The sequence below is a fragment of the Elgaria multicarinata genome, chromosome 1 (assembly GCF_023053635.1).
Source record: "Elgaria multicarinata webbii isolate HBS135686 ecotype San Diego chromosome 1, rElgMul1.1.pri, whole genome shotgun sequence".
NCBI classification, from domain to species: Eukaryota; Metazoa; Chordata; class Lepidosauria; order Squamata; family Anguidae; genus Elgaria; species Elgaria multicarinata.
The window spans coordinates 26,163,297-26,175,600 of record NC_086171.1 but is presented as its reverse complement, the minus strand read 5'-3'; the positions used below and the strand labels follow the sequence as shown (position 1 = coordinate 26,175,600).

The 12,304-nt window shown below is 44.7% G+C and overlaps 2 protein-coding genes across 7 annotated transcripts in view; one reads left to right on the top strand and one right to left on the bottom strand.

Annotated features, from left to right (window-relative positions):
* Positions 1-5,329, bottom strand: part of WAC (WW domain containing adaptor with coiled-coil) — a 62,467-nt gene extending 57,138 nt beyond the window's left edge. The window contains exons 1-3 of one of the 3 annotated variants that reach the window (XM_063125119.1): positions 4,929-5,329; positions 4,742-4,778; positions 2,485-2,680 (exon numbers count right to left, since the gene is read on the bottom strand). In XM_063125119.1, the coding sequence (XP_062981189.1) occupies positions 2,485-2,680; positions 4,742-4,778; positions 4,929-4,969 (274 nt within the window). In that variant the 5' untranslated portion in view covers positions 4,970-5,329. The remainder of the gene's footprint in view (positions 1-2,484; positions 2,681-4,741; positions 4,779-4,928) is intronic. The other 2 variants (XM_063125129.1, XM_063125110.1) reach the window with 2 other exon arrangements.
* On the top strand, positions 4,684-10,134 carry LOC134398004 (microtubule nucleation factor SSNA1-like). Of its 4 annotated transcripts, XR_010025396.1 has the most exons (3): positions 4,684-4,807; positions 5,475-5,915; positions 8,916-8,993. XR_010025396.1 is itself a non-coding variant. In XM_063125158.1 (2 exons), the coding sequence occupies exon 2, from the start codon at positions 8,991-8,993 to the stop codon at positions 9,357-9,359; it is 369 nt and encodes a 122-aa protein (XP_062981228.1). In that variant the 5' UTR covers positions 5,933-5,974; positions 8,916-8,990; the 3' UTR covers positions 9,360-10,134. The 4 variants fall into 4 exon arrangements, 3 of the variants coding, with proteins under 3 accessions (XP_062981228.1, XP_062981210.1, XP_062981219.1); XM_063125158.1 differs by lacking the exons at positions 4,684-4,807; positions 5,475-5,915 and adding an exon at positions 5,933-5,974 and having other exon boundaries at positions 8,916-10,134; XM_063125140.1 differs by lacking the exons at positions 4,684-4,807; positions 5,475-5,915 and adding an exon at positions 6,959-7,100 and having other exon boundaries at positions 8,916-10,134.
* Positions 10,135-12,304: the final 2,170 nt, after the last annotated feature.

Sequence of the window (12,304 nt, the reverse complement as noted above, 5' to 3'; positions counted from 1 at the left end):
TAAAGTAAAGCAGGGATGAGAGGCATATTTACCACCATCCTCCTCCCACCCTACCTGGTTCCTGCCAGCAGGTCATAGGATAAACAGAGAATTCCAACCTCAGAGGCCTCTATGAGGCAACGATCTCTTAGGATTATGTACTTAAACTAGTTTTGCCATCACTTTTCTACTCCACTCTTTCAACAGGTAGCTCATGGTAGTGTATTTGTAGTAATCCCTCTTTATCTTCGTAATAGCCCTGAATGAGGAGATTGGTTGAGAGATCAAGACCACCCAGAAAGCTTAAAGGCCAAGTGGGGTATTTGAAACCAGGACTTTCCAGTTCCATGCTCTATTCATTACACCACACTGCCTCTCAAGCTGAAATTCAGACCTGCTTCCCTACAAGCCACAATACAATCTCTTTTCCTTCAAATAACACTGTAGTAAAGTGCACTGGAGGGAAACAAATACCACTACAGTTCCTACAAGTGAGCCTAGTTCTACGAAGCCATGCTGGCTGACCAACAGGTTCAAAGCAGCAAGATTTCCCTAAATTTCCTAACATGTAGGACATGCAAGCTGTTCGCCATCTCTCAGGGCAATAATTCATTATTATATTGTTATCTATTATCTGCTTTAAATAGGTGTAGTTCAAAAGTGAACTCAAATGTAATTGTTTCACTTAAATAGCTTGTTATAAACGACATAATAAAATTCAAATGTAAAACTTTAATTATTTTTCCCATGAAGTGACTGACATAACTCCTAGACCCCATAGCCTACTGTAATTAAATCCTTCATTCTTCAGATTTCTAAGTCCTGGAATCTGTTGTTTAACCCCAATTGCAATATTTAATATTTTTTTAAAATTGTGTACATCCATCCTTTACCTTTAGTAGTTTTTCCCTCTCCTCTTCCTTCCTCTTATTCTCCTTCTGGTTCTTATTCTGAAATAAGCAGTATTTTCCACAAACAAGGAAGATGTGGCATCACATCTGATTTGACCTGCCTTACATTGGTGATCAACCCACCAGTTAAAAAGCCACTGCCTTAGAAGGCTCAAAATCCTTTCCTCCTGCCTCACATTCATAATCTGATCTCAAGTTACATATTCAGACTTCGTGGACTTCTCCACGACCCAACGACACAGAGAACAATGGTTGTTTTCAGGAGGACAACACCCATGTGCAAATGCCAAAGCATTTCCCCAGAAGTCCTATTTTATGAGAAAATTTGATTAAGAACTGAAGCAATACGCACACAAAAACTGTGAGTTGTAAAGTGCCATGGGTACTTTACAACTGGGACTGTACACCAGCAAATGCCCTCTTTCTCATTCAGATTTGCCAAATTATTTTTAATTTAATCATAACCCTATTCTAAATTGAAACATATGCTCAAAACATCTATCACACTTTGATTGAAGGAATGAAAAATGTTATGTATTCTAAATACATAAGATACACAGAGCTTGAAGTAAAATTGTTTTGGTTTGGTTTTTTAAAAAACAGTACTATAAATACTTACAATGAAACAGGGGAAAAAACTTTTTAGAAATCATCACTTAAGTAAAATCTCTCAATACTAATAAAAATCCAAGAAATCCATATTTGCCCATTACACTTAACTTGAAATGTTACTAGTAAGAACGAAGCTGCCAATCTTCAAACCTTTGCATATAGCACAAGCAGCTGCTGGATACAGAGATCCATATACACATCCTAAGCAGAGGCCAGTGATTTGAGTGGCAACCCTCCACCTCCTTCTAAATACTTGGATCAGCGTAGGGCCCAAAACAGCAAGAATGACAACATATACAGCCTCATTTGCTGGGGCATGGTGTTTTTACCTTGGACAGCACTCTGGCAAAAAGACAACCAGCAATGCTTTCCAAGTGCAGAAGCCTAAATATACAGATTGCAGCAAAAGTTATCAACAAAGGACTGGAGATTGTAATGTAGTTAGAATCTCAGTTTTCCACTTCCAACCCCCTTCGCCACTGATCATGTTTTTAAGTTACCTTCCATTTATTTAAATAGTAACCCAAACAGTGTATTTTAGGAGCACTCCATGCTATGTTGTATATTTGATGTAACTAATGAACTGCTGTCAGTTACTCTAGAGCCTGCTATATCTTGCTACAGAATTGATATTAGTCCCAAGGTAATTCCAACTTTGCAAGACAGTAAGTTTGAGTAGAAAACAAATTCAAGAAATTAAGAAGATTGAAAATTCAAAGGAAGTATCATTTAATCTTCTGGTCATCAGGTCAGCAAGCTTTCATTTATAATATATGAAAAGCCAAGCATCTAAGTATAACGAAAGGAAAATAAAGTAGATTGAAACAAAAAACACTATCTGTGTATTTCATTTTTAGGTAGTGTTGTGACTGGACTGAAATAATGCTGAGGTAAATCCTTCACTTCATTGATATGCTTTATTTTGATGCAAGTTTTAATAGCTAGCAGAATTTCGTATTAAAATAAGTTAAAGATAACTCACCACCATCCCTCTCTCTAACTCTGTGAGTATGTATGCTTTTAGCTTTACTGTGTCCAGTGTTGTCACTATATTTGTTTTCAGGGCTATCAGATCTCCGCAACATTTTATTTGGTGGTGAAGGGTCTGTGGTGTCTCGCATCTTGTCATGCCGGTGATCACCACCACTGGGATGACTCTTTGATGAGTATTTAAGAGCCTGGAAAAAATTACAACAGAAGAACAAATTTCTAAGCTGTGGTTTCAGTAGCAGCCACAGAATTTACAACCAATACTTTTATCCTCTAGGTTTTCATATAATGTTAGGTAATGTCCAAGCAATGACTGGCATCCAAAGAGTTACTCAGGGTTACAATCCTATGCATGTTTAGACAGAAATAAATCCTACAACTTCCAGCATCCCCCAAGCAGCATGGCTGCCTGGGGGATGCTAAGAGTTATATGACTTATTTTTGTCTAAACATGCATAGGATTGTGCCCTTAGGCATATACAAAGGGCTCATGGTAGCCTAAAAGAATTTTTTACTCCCCCACCCTCAATAGCTGACCTCCATACTATCTCACAAACTTGTTTTTGAAACATTCCCATTTCAGAAACCCTTGCCATCTAGGAAAAGTTGTTGGGGGGGATGACAGCCTATAGACCCTCTTGATTCATGGAACTAGTTTCACAATTGTCTAGATCCCAGCCATAACTCGTCATTTTTCAAATCTAGCAACAAGTAATTTTGGCTGTTTCATCCCTACTCCCAATTTATCACAAACAAGTTCTACTTCTGATCATTAAAACTTATTCAAAGTAATGCATTTAGGGCAGTATGTGCATGTTCATTTGATTCAAGCTTTCTTCTGAAGTATTTTACCTCACAACCCTCTACCTGTCCCACTGTTTAATGGCGATTAATCCCAAGTGAATGTTCACAGAATTACCTTTTTACAGTGCAATCCTATGCATGTTTACTCAGAAGTAAACCCCACCAAGTTCAATGAGGCTTATGCCCAAATAAGTAGGTACAAGATTACAATCTTAATTGTTTCACGAGGTATTAAAGACTATGACATACACATGCAGTGTAGTAACATTCTTTCGATTGTGGGGAACAACAATTTTATACTTAACTAATGAAAAATGACTTATTACCACATACAAGTGCGTAAGTGACATGGCAAAGCCTATGGGGCGCCTGATACTAGTATACACCTCTTCACTTTTCCCCACCTCAATAGCTTATTCCACATAAACAATATAAACACCCCATTTTATTCAATGGGACCGCTTGTTTATAAAGCCAGGCTGACTGATATGTAACATAAACATTTCTCATAAAAGTACTAGAAATGCTATAAACTTTGTAGTTGTAGAAAAGGGATATGGTCTACATGTGTTAGAACTACTATATATGTATTTAGCACCAACAGCACCTTTTATTATACTGAACACAGCACACTGTAAGCTGCTTTGGTCAGCAGCTCTTTTCACCTGCATGTTTTCACAATGCAAGCCTCTGGGTGCTGGATGTTTATATTAGATGCAACTGTCACTGACTGCAGCCTCCAATTGTCAAATTTTACTTCTTACCTGATAAGTTAGGTATGAAAGTGCAATGGTCAAGTAATCCTATTTACACCCCTAGTTCTTCCAAACCGTTTGTGTGCATATGTGAGAGGGAAAGCCAATGTTTCTGCACCTCATCCCAGTGTTTTCAAGTATATTTATATGTACCTTTGCTTACTTCCAATTTAAGATTTTCTCACTGAAAGAATGTGAAAAACTAGAATTCCCATCGGACTTTAGTCACTATAGCCCAAGGCCTAGAAACTATCCTGCTCATATTTCCTCCCTTAGGAAAGCGCGAACGGGGGCGGGGGGGGGGCGAATAAAATATAGCCCTCTTCGAATGTTAATTTTCAACGCATTACTACCCCACCACCACCACCTCTTTCATTCGTAGGAAAAAACAATGCGCCCCCCCCTCCCGTCCTACTGCGGCCGTATCGGGCCTAGGCCTCTCGTTGCCTCGCTTTCGACCAGGCCCTCGCACTCGGGGAAGGGAATCCGCCGCCGCCGCTATTGCAGCCGCTCCCGGTCCTCGGCCGCCGCGCGCGCGGAGCAGAGGAAAGGGAAGCGGTTGCTCCTGCGCGGCCTACAGGGGCGGCCGAGGCCTGCGCTCGAGTAGTTTTGCTCGCCCTCCCACACTCCAGTTGTTGCCGCCGCAGGGCCTATCAGTGTGGGGACTGCGGCGGCCGAAGAAGTCGGTACCTGGTAGGGCTGCGAGTCCCCCTTGCGGTCGTGACAGCTGGAAAGAGAGAGAGAGAAAGACGTTACGTGAGCGAGCGAGCGACCGTTACTGGCCGTTGGTATCGGGGGGCAGCGGGGAGGCGGGGGGGGGAAGGAAGAGAAGAGTAGACGGGAGGGCGGAACGGGGAGGGGGAGGGGGGTTATTTACCCATCATTGAGTCTTTGCTGTTTCCTCGCATACATTACCATCAATGCCCGGCCTGTGTGTGAGAGACTGAGGGGACCAGGAGGGCGCGGCCGGGCCACGGGCGCCGCCGAGGGGGGAGGGGGAAGCAGCGCTCCGACCGGGGACAGGGAAGAGGAGGAGGGGAAGGGAGGGAGGAGGAGGAGGAGGAGGGGCGGCTCAGGCAGCTCGGCTGTGAGGGGAAGCAGCGCTCACGGGCCCATCTCCTCTCCGCACCAGCGAGAAGGAGAGACGCCGCAGCCGGAGGCGCGCGCACGCACACACACGGAGGAGTGCGGTAAACAACGACGACGACGTCCCCCTCGCCGCCACTATCCGCCTTCGCTCGCCCTCCGCTGCCTCCTCCCCCCTTCCTCAGTCACTGCTCCCAACACTACCGCCGTCCGACTACATCCGGGAAACTCGGACGACGACGCCTTCGCTTAACGTCGGCTGTTGTCGGCTCTTTCCGCCACAGCTCCTCCCATTCTTAAAAAAACCCACCCCCAAATACTCCCTCCTCTTTCTTAGATCTACGTCCCGCCTTCTTCCAGTCTGGATTCTGAGACACTCCCCTTCGGGAAACATCGGTGATTTCCGTCACGTCCCGGCAAGCCTTCGCCGTGAATTTTAAGCCTATGCTACCTTCTCCCCTCCCCGCCGCTGATTTTGAGACTCCGCTTTCGGAAAACCTCGGTAATTTCCGTCAAGCCGACATCGACTCTCTCCGTCAGCGATCGGACATCGCCTATTTCCGCAAAGAGGAAGAGCAAAGAACGCGGCAACCATCGACTATTTCCGTGACCTCCCCGGGGAATGCTCTGAAAAGCGGCTCGCCTAGTGGTGGAAGGATTCCAACTCTGATTGGCTGAGGCGGATTTTCTTTCGGTCCTGCTCCAGCTGAAAGACGTTCTCCGCAGCGACGGGAGAGGCGTGTTGCGTTCTATGCCGGACAACGCTAGAGTCACCGGGGTGAGAGTTAGCTCATACGCGTAACCGGGAGTGAGGATGAGGAACCAGTAAAGCATTTGGTATGCATGGCACTGGGATGATGATGATGATTGCTATTTAAATCCAGAACCACTTTTATGTGGTGTATATAATAAAGCATTTTTTAAGATTTTGAAGAGTTCCGGTATCAGAGGCAATAAGCCTATATACACCAATTACTTGGGAACATGGGTGAGAGGGTGCTGTTGCATTGTGTCCTGCTTGTGGATCCCTGGTCGACAGCTGGTTGGCCACTGTGTGCACAGAGTGCTGGACTAGATGGACCCTTGGTCTGATCCAGCATGGCTCTTCCTATGCTCTTACCAATCTCCAAGAAAGCATTCAAATGTCCCATTCACAGGCAATCCTACTCAGAAGTTAATACCATTGCTTTGAGCTAGGCTTAATCTCGGGAAAGTGGGCATGGAATTGCATCCTCAAGGCTACTAGAACCCTATATGCACACTTAGGGTGCACTCCTATGCGTGTTTGGACTGAAAAAGCCCTACAGCATGGCTGGTTAGGGCATACTGGGAGTTGTAGGAGTTTTTTTCTGTTTAAACACGCATAGGATTGCGCTCTAACTTGGAGAGCAAGCCCCATGGAATCCAAATGGAACTTCTTTCCAGGCAAACATGCGTGCGCTCAGCTTGGGAGGAAGCGCCCTCGAGCTGCGGGCGACTTGCTTCGGAATACTTAAGGCCAATTTCTCAATCTGGTGCCCTCCTGATGTGTTGGACTACAACTCCCAGCATCCCCCAGTGAGCGTGTCAGGGAAGGCTGGCCTAAGGAACGCGTTGAATCGGGCTCCTGCGCATCAACCCATCCGCTTGCGGAAAGGCAGAGAAATTACCCTTGCGACTTCAGACATAGAACTGCGCAGGCGCGCGCGCGGCATGCCTCTTCCCAGCTGTGTCGGGCACAGCTGCCTCCTCGGAAGTCTCCACCCCGAAGGCTCCTAGTGGCTCGCCCGGGCACGCCTTCTCCCGGCCCTTAATGCCGACTGACCCGCGGCAGCCGCCGTCGTTTTCTACTAAGGATGGCAACAAGGCTATTCTCGGAGGCACGTGGGCGGCCGCTGGGCTATTCTGGGTCCCGGCAAGAGCAGCTGCCAACTACGGAGGCAAGCGGCAGCGGGTTGCCTCGTGGGCATCTTCCAGCGGATCGGTGGGTGCCGCCACTTTTTTCCTTTGGCTGTCTCAGCGGAGGGAAGGGTCGAAAGGGGGAAACCGGCTGCAGGGCGGCGGGCCGAGCTCCTTTCTCTTTACCTGTGCTGTTACAGATGTGCCAAAGAGAGTAGGCGCAGCTGTTGTCATCCCCGCCTTGACGAAAGCCAACCCTACTTCTACACTGCCGTCTTTGGTACGGAAATTCCTGTCGTTTGCATCGGTTCTCCTTAGAGAGAAATAGTCAGACATCTAGGGCCAAAAAATAAATAAAACTGAATCCCCCGGTTCCATTGTTGGGCTGTTACGTCTGGGCCCTGCTCTCTGCAGGGCTGCTAACATTGAAAACTGCAGCACATGAATAGACCTTCTCAAAGGATGAAGTGGGCTTTTATAGAGAGATGCATTTTGCGTACAGCAGGCTTTGTACCAATAGTGCAGCTGTTCCTAATTTGCGTCAAGCAATCTCCAGATGTGTTGGACTACAACCCCTATCATCCCTAGGACAATGGGTGTGCTGCCTGGGGATGATGGTAGTCCAATACATGTGGTGGGCAGCCTGTTGGGGAAGGCTGGCATATAGGTTACTAGGGTAGGACTGAACTTCTGGTACCCTTGTTGGGTCAGGCGGTAGGATGCCAACTTATTGTTCACACTCTCTCTTGCCTTCATGCCACACCTGCTCAGCATGGAGAACCATTGGACTCAATGGGACTTAATTTCCAGAAGAGTCCATTGCTGCAAAAATAGCAAAGCGTCTTCTGACACCTTAAAGATTAACAGATTTATTATGCCCACAAGCTTTTGTGGACTACAATCCACTTCATCAGATGTATACAATGTTATTGTGTAACTTTAAAGTACATGTAGACATGGTCGGGGATGGGGGAGGAATTGTAAACAATGAGGTCAAAGGGAATTAAAATTAGCCTAGTAACAGTGTCCATTCACAAAACTTGTTGAGTGATAATATAGACCTCCTTGCATTGATAAGCTGATTAACAAGAGTAGGGTGGGAAAAAGACTTTGTAGCTATTCAAGCCACAGGATATAGAACTGAACCTTAATGTTCAACTGTTTTGCATTGACATTGTCTGTCTTTGAAGTTCCTTTGTTTAAGAATGTCCACCTTAAGGTGAGTGACAAAGTGTCCTGGGAGGCTGAAGTGTTGCCCCACTGGTTTTTGAATATTGTCATTTCTGATGCAGTTTTCTGTCCATGTGTTATTTTGTATGGTGACTGGTCCGTTTGGCCTACGTGGAATGCAGTAGGGCATTGCTGGCAAATGATAACGTGTATCACATTGGAAGATGATCAGCTCTCTGAACCCTTGATTTCACTGTGTATACTCCCAAGTATGACTGCAAAGAGTCTTGTGGCACCTTAAAGGCGTAACAGATTTATTTATTGTAGCATAATCTTTTGTGGATACTGTCCACTTCAGTGTCAACCTTGAACTGGGCAATATATGCATACATGACTAAATCTGAATCCATCCCAATATGTTAAAGAAAATAGTTAATTTCCTAGTGAGTACTATACAGTATTTGCTCTACAATGAATGTAATAACTTTTTCAAGCAAAGGTCTTAAAATATCAGCAGCTAAATTATGTCTTAGAAAAGCCACAATCGCTCACATATCTGACTGAAAAAAAGTTCAAGCAGTTGAAAAGTAAAATTTTTGGAAGCTTCTAAAAATGATTTCCTTACTTGCACTTTACTGGTTGGTTTTTCCACTGTAAGTGTGCTGGCTTTGCAGGGTGTTGCTCAAAGATGATTAGTGCTTTTTCTTTCTTTCCTTATTTAAATGATAAGGGTATAGGAAGTTGGTGGTGAGCACAGCCAGTGGAAGACAAGACATTTCTTCCTCAGGAGGGAGGAGCCAGGAGAATGACTCATCAAGGAGCTGTTCTGCAAGGCTATAATAACGAACTGGTGAAACACATAGAAGCTTTGTGCATACAAAGAGAAGAGCTGAACAAGCAAATTGGGCAAGCAGAAGAGGAGAAGAATCAGATCCAGGATGAAATCAAGATCCTGACGAAGCGTTTGGAGTGCACATGCGAAAGCTTAGCATGGAAAAATGCTGCACAGAAGGAACTTGACAAAATGCTTGCTGAAACCGAGCTGGCTTATGAGAAGATCTTGGAAAGTTCTAGGATGCTGCTGAATGTTTTGAAAACAGAAATGGGGAATTTAGATAAAACAATAGCACTAAAAAGTAATGGGACTGGGGACATGCAGATGTTCGGGCTTTAACAAAGCTTACATTAGACTTAGTGAAAAGTAATATGAGAAATGTCACCCTTTCACCTTGTGAAGTGGGTTTATTAACATTTTTCCTATGTATCTGTGGTGCATTTTTTAAAAAAAAAATCGAGGAAGCAATAAAGTAGCAATGAAGTTATTAAAAACTAGCTACATAACCTAAAATTATTGTAGCTGGTGGTTTGGATCCAGATTTAAGCTCATGCACCTGGGCTGCCAAAGGCAGGTTTTCCCACCCCACATCAGCCCCTCCAACCTCCTGGAGAGGGTCAGGGGAGCTGTGGAGCTGAGCAATCACTTAAAGCATGTTTGGGGAACATGTGGTGCTTCCAAAGTGGGTGGACTGCTATTCCCATTAGCCTCCCCAGCAAAGGCAATGGTGCAGACTAATGGGACTTGCAGTCCACATCTGGCATGCCACACATTTCAGGTGATAGACAAGAGACAGGCTCTGGTGCTATTGAAAAGTATAAAATCTTTGATACAAAAAGAACTATTAAAGATTTTATACTTTTCAATAGCACCAGAGCCTGTCTCTCGTCTATCACCTGTCCAGTGGTGTTTTTCCCCTCTACCACACACCATGCCACACTTTTCCCCATCCCTGACTTAAACATCTGGCATGCCACACTTTTCCTCATCCCTGACTTAAAGCAAGACTAAATGATAAAAATCCTCAATTAGTTAATAGCAGTACTAGCAAGACGTGCTATATCTGTGTACTATAGGCACAATATAAGGATATATTAAAGTATCTTCTACAAGGCTGGGGATTGATGTAAAAGCTTGTGAGAGTGTTGTGAAAGGCACATGACGAGGCACCTTTAGAGAGCAATCCTATGGTCCCTAGGTGAGCATCCCAGTCCTCACTCCGTGGTTGAAGACAGTGTCCTGGCTTCAGAAGGGGGAGTCAGCGATCCAAACCCACCCACCACTCGTAGCCAGTGCAGAAAGAACTACACTGGCTGCACTCTGGGATCAGAAAAGCAGCCGAGAAGGAAAGGCAGTGTTCCAGGGGAGGGGAGGAGACTGGAGAGGCCAGCATATGAGATACTCTGAGCTTCATCCTGCCCTTCCCCTCCAAAGCACCCTGCTAGATGGGTTGAAAAGCCCATTTAGTGGAAATCACAAAACACAAGACAGGGAGGTGAAGTTTGTCTCTGCCGCTCCTCCTGCCCTGTCTCCTCCTGCCCTGTCGGCTTCAGCCCAGCAGGACAGAAGAATCTCGGAAGCCTCTGAGAGTTTGGGGGGCTTCCAAGCAGTGAGGGTACAGCCTATAAGGTTACACCCTTAGTTTACTGCATTGCAAGAGAACTGGCTTGTTTTAATTTACATCCTGTACTAAATGTTCTGTTGAATAATAGAAAATTTGCCATCTCACTTGCTAAAATCTAGCCACCAAATGTTGCAACAGTTTCTACTGTCCGTGACCGTAATGTGATTGAGGAAATGGCTTGTTTCTAATTGTGGGGGAAGGGGTGCAGTGGAAGAGGGTCATATGCCTGATCTGTTATCCATGGACTGGTAGCCTCTAGCTTGGACTAGTGTATCGCACTGTCTATAGGACTCTCTTTGAAGACTTCTTGGAAACTTTAGTTAGTACAGAATGCAAAAGTCAGATTAACAACCTGGACTGGTTATTTTCTTAATTTTTATTTATTGCCTAAAATATTTATAGAAAATCTTTTGGCCAGAAGGCCCACAAGGCAGCCTACCAAACAAATATTAAAACAATTTAAAATTCTGCAAGTATTAAAAACCTCCAGAAGAATAAAACCAGCTCTCATCCCTTTAAAGCCAGCAAAGAACTGAGTGGAACAGGAGTGTTCTGGCACTGGAAGCTAAACAATGAAGGGGTTAATCTAACCTCCTTAGGAAGGGAGCTCCATTCACTTCAACAGAAAACACTGTTCCACGATCCCACCAACCCAACCTCTTTTGGTAGTGGGACATATAACAACCTCAGACAAGTGGGTAATCAAGTTCATATGGGACATGGGGATCTTTAGGATGCACAGAAAATATCTAGCTGGTTCCTTAAACAGCTACCTTGGCTTCTTGACCATTTCCAGGGGCAGCTCGGGGTGGATTATCTATACAGCCTTTAAGGATCGCCTTCTACAACAGTCTTCCCCCATTGGGTGCCATCCAATCTCTTCCAGCAGGCCTACCCAGATGAATTTAAAACCTAAGAATTTTCAGATGATGTGATTATTATTTTAATATTGTATCCGTTTTATATGCTTTTTTTAACCAGTTTTATGTATTGTATTGTTTTATTTAATGTTGTTCCCTGTCTTGATCCAGAGGGAGAGGCGGGTAAGAAATAAATATATTATTATTATTATTATTATTACAACTCTCATCACACCCAGCCACCATGGCTGATGGTCAGGAATGCTAGGTGCTGTAATCCAAACCATCTGGAGAGCACACAGTTGGGGAAAGCTGTTCTCTGGCAATTCTACAAATTTCTGCATGATTTTTTTTTTAAATTGCAAGCTCATGAGGAAATAGGACCAAATGAGCTTGACCTAAAAATAAATTTTAAAAGTCAATCTCAACAATACCAAGAATGATGCATCCGTCTATCCTTAGCCTAATATCATGAACGTGGGAATGCTGCAGGTCCTCTAAGAACGGCTGGCTTTACTTGGCTTAGACCTCAACTACCTTAACTGCCATGTTCTGAACTGAACCATCAGGACTCTCCAGCAGATCTCCAGATGTTGAGGATTTGGACTGATTGGAAACCCCAGGGAGAACGTATTTGGTCCATAGGTCTGAGGTCGTCCCGTGTCCCCCCTCCCCGTCTTAGACCAAGTTAAAGGTAGCTCTTTGAATACTGGCCAGTATGACCAGAAGTGCATAGGCTTGCAGTCTTAGGCCGCTGTCATATCCAGATGCCCATTAGCCTCTGAACGCATTGGGAAGGG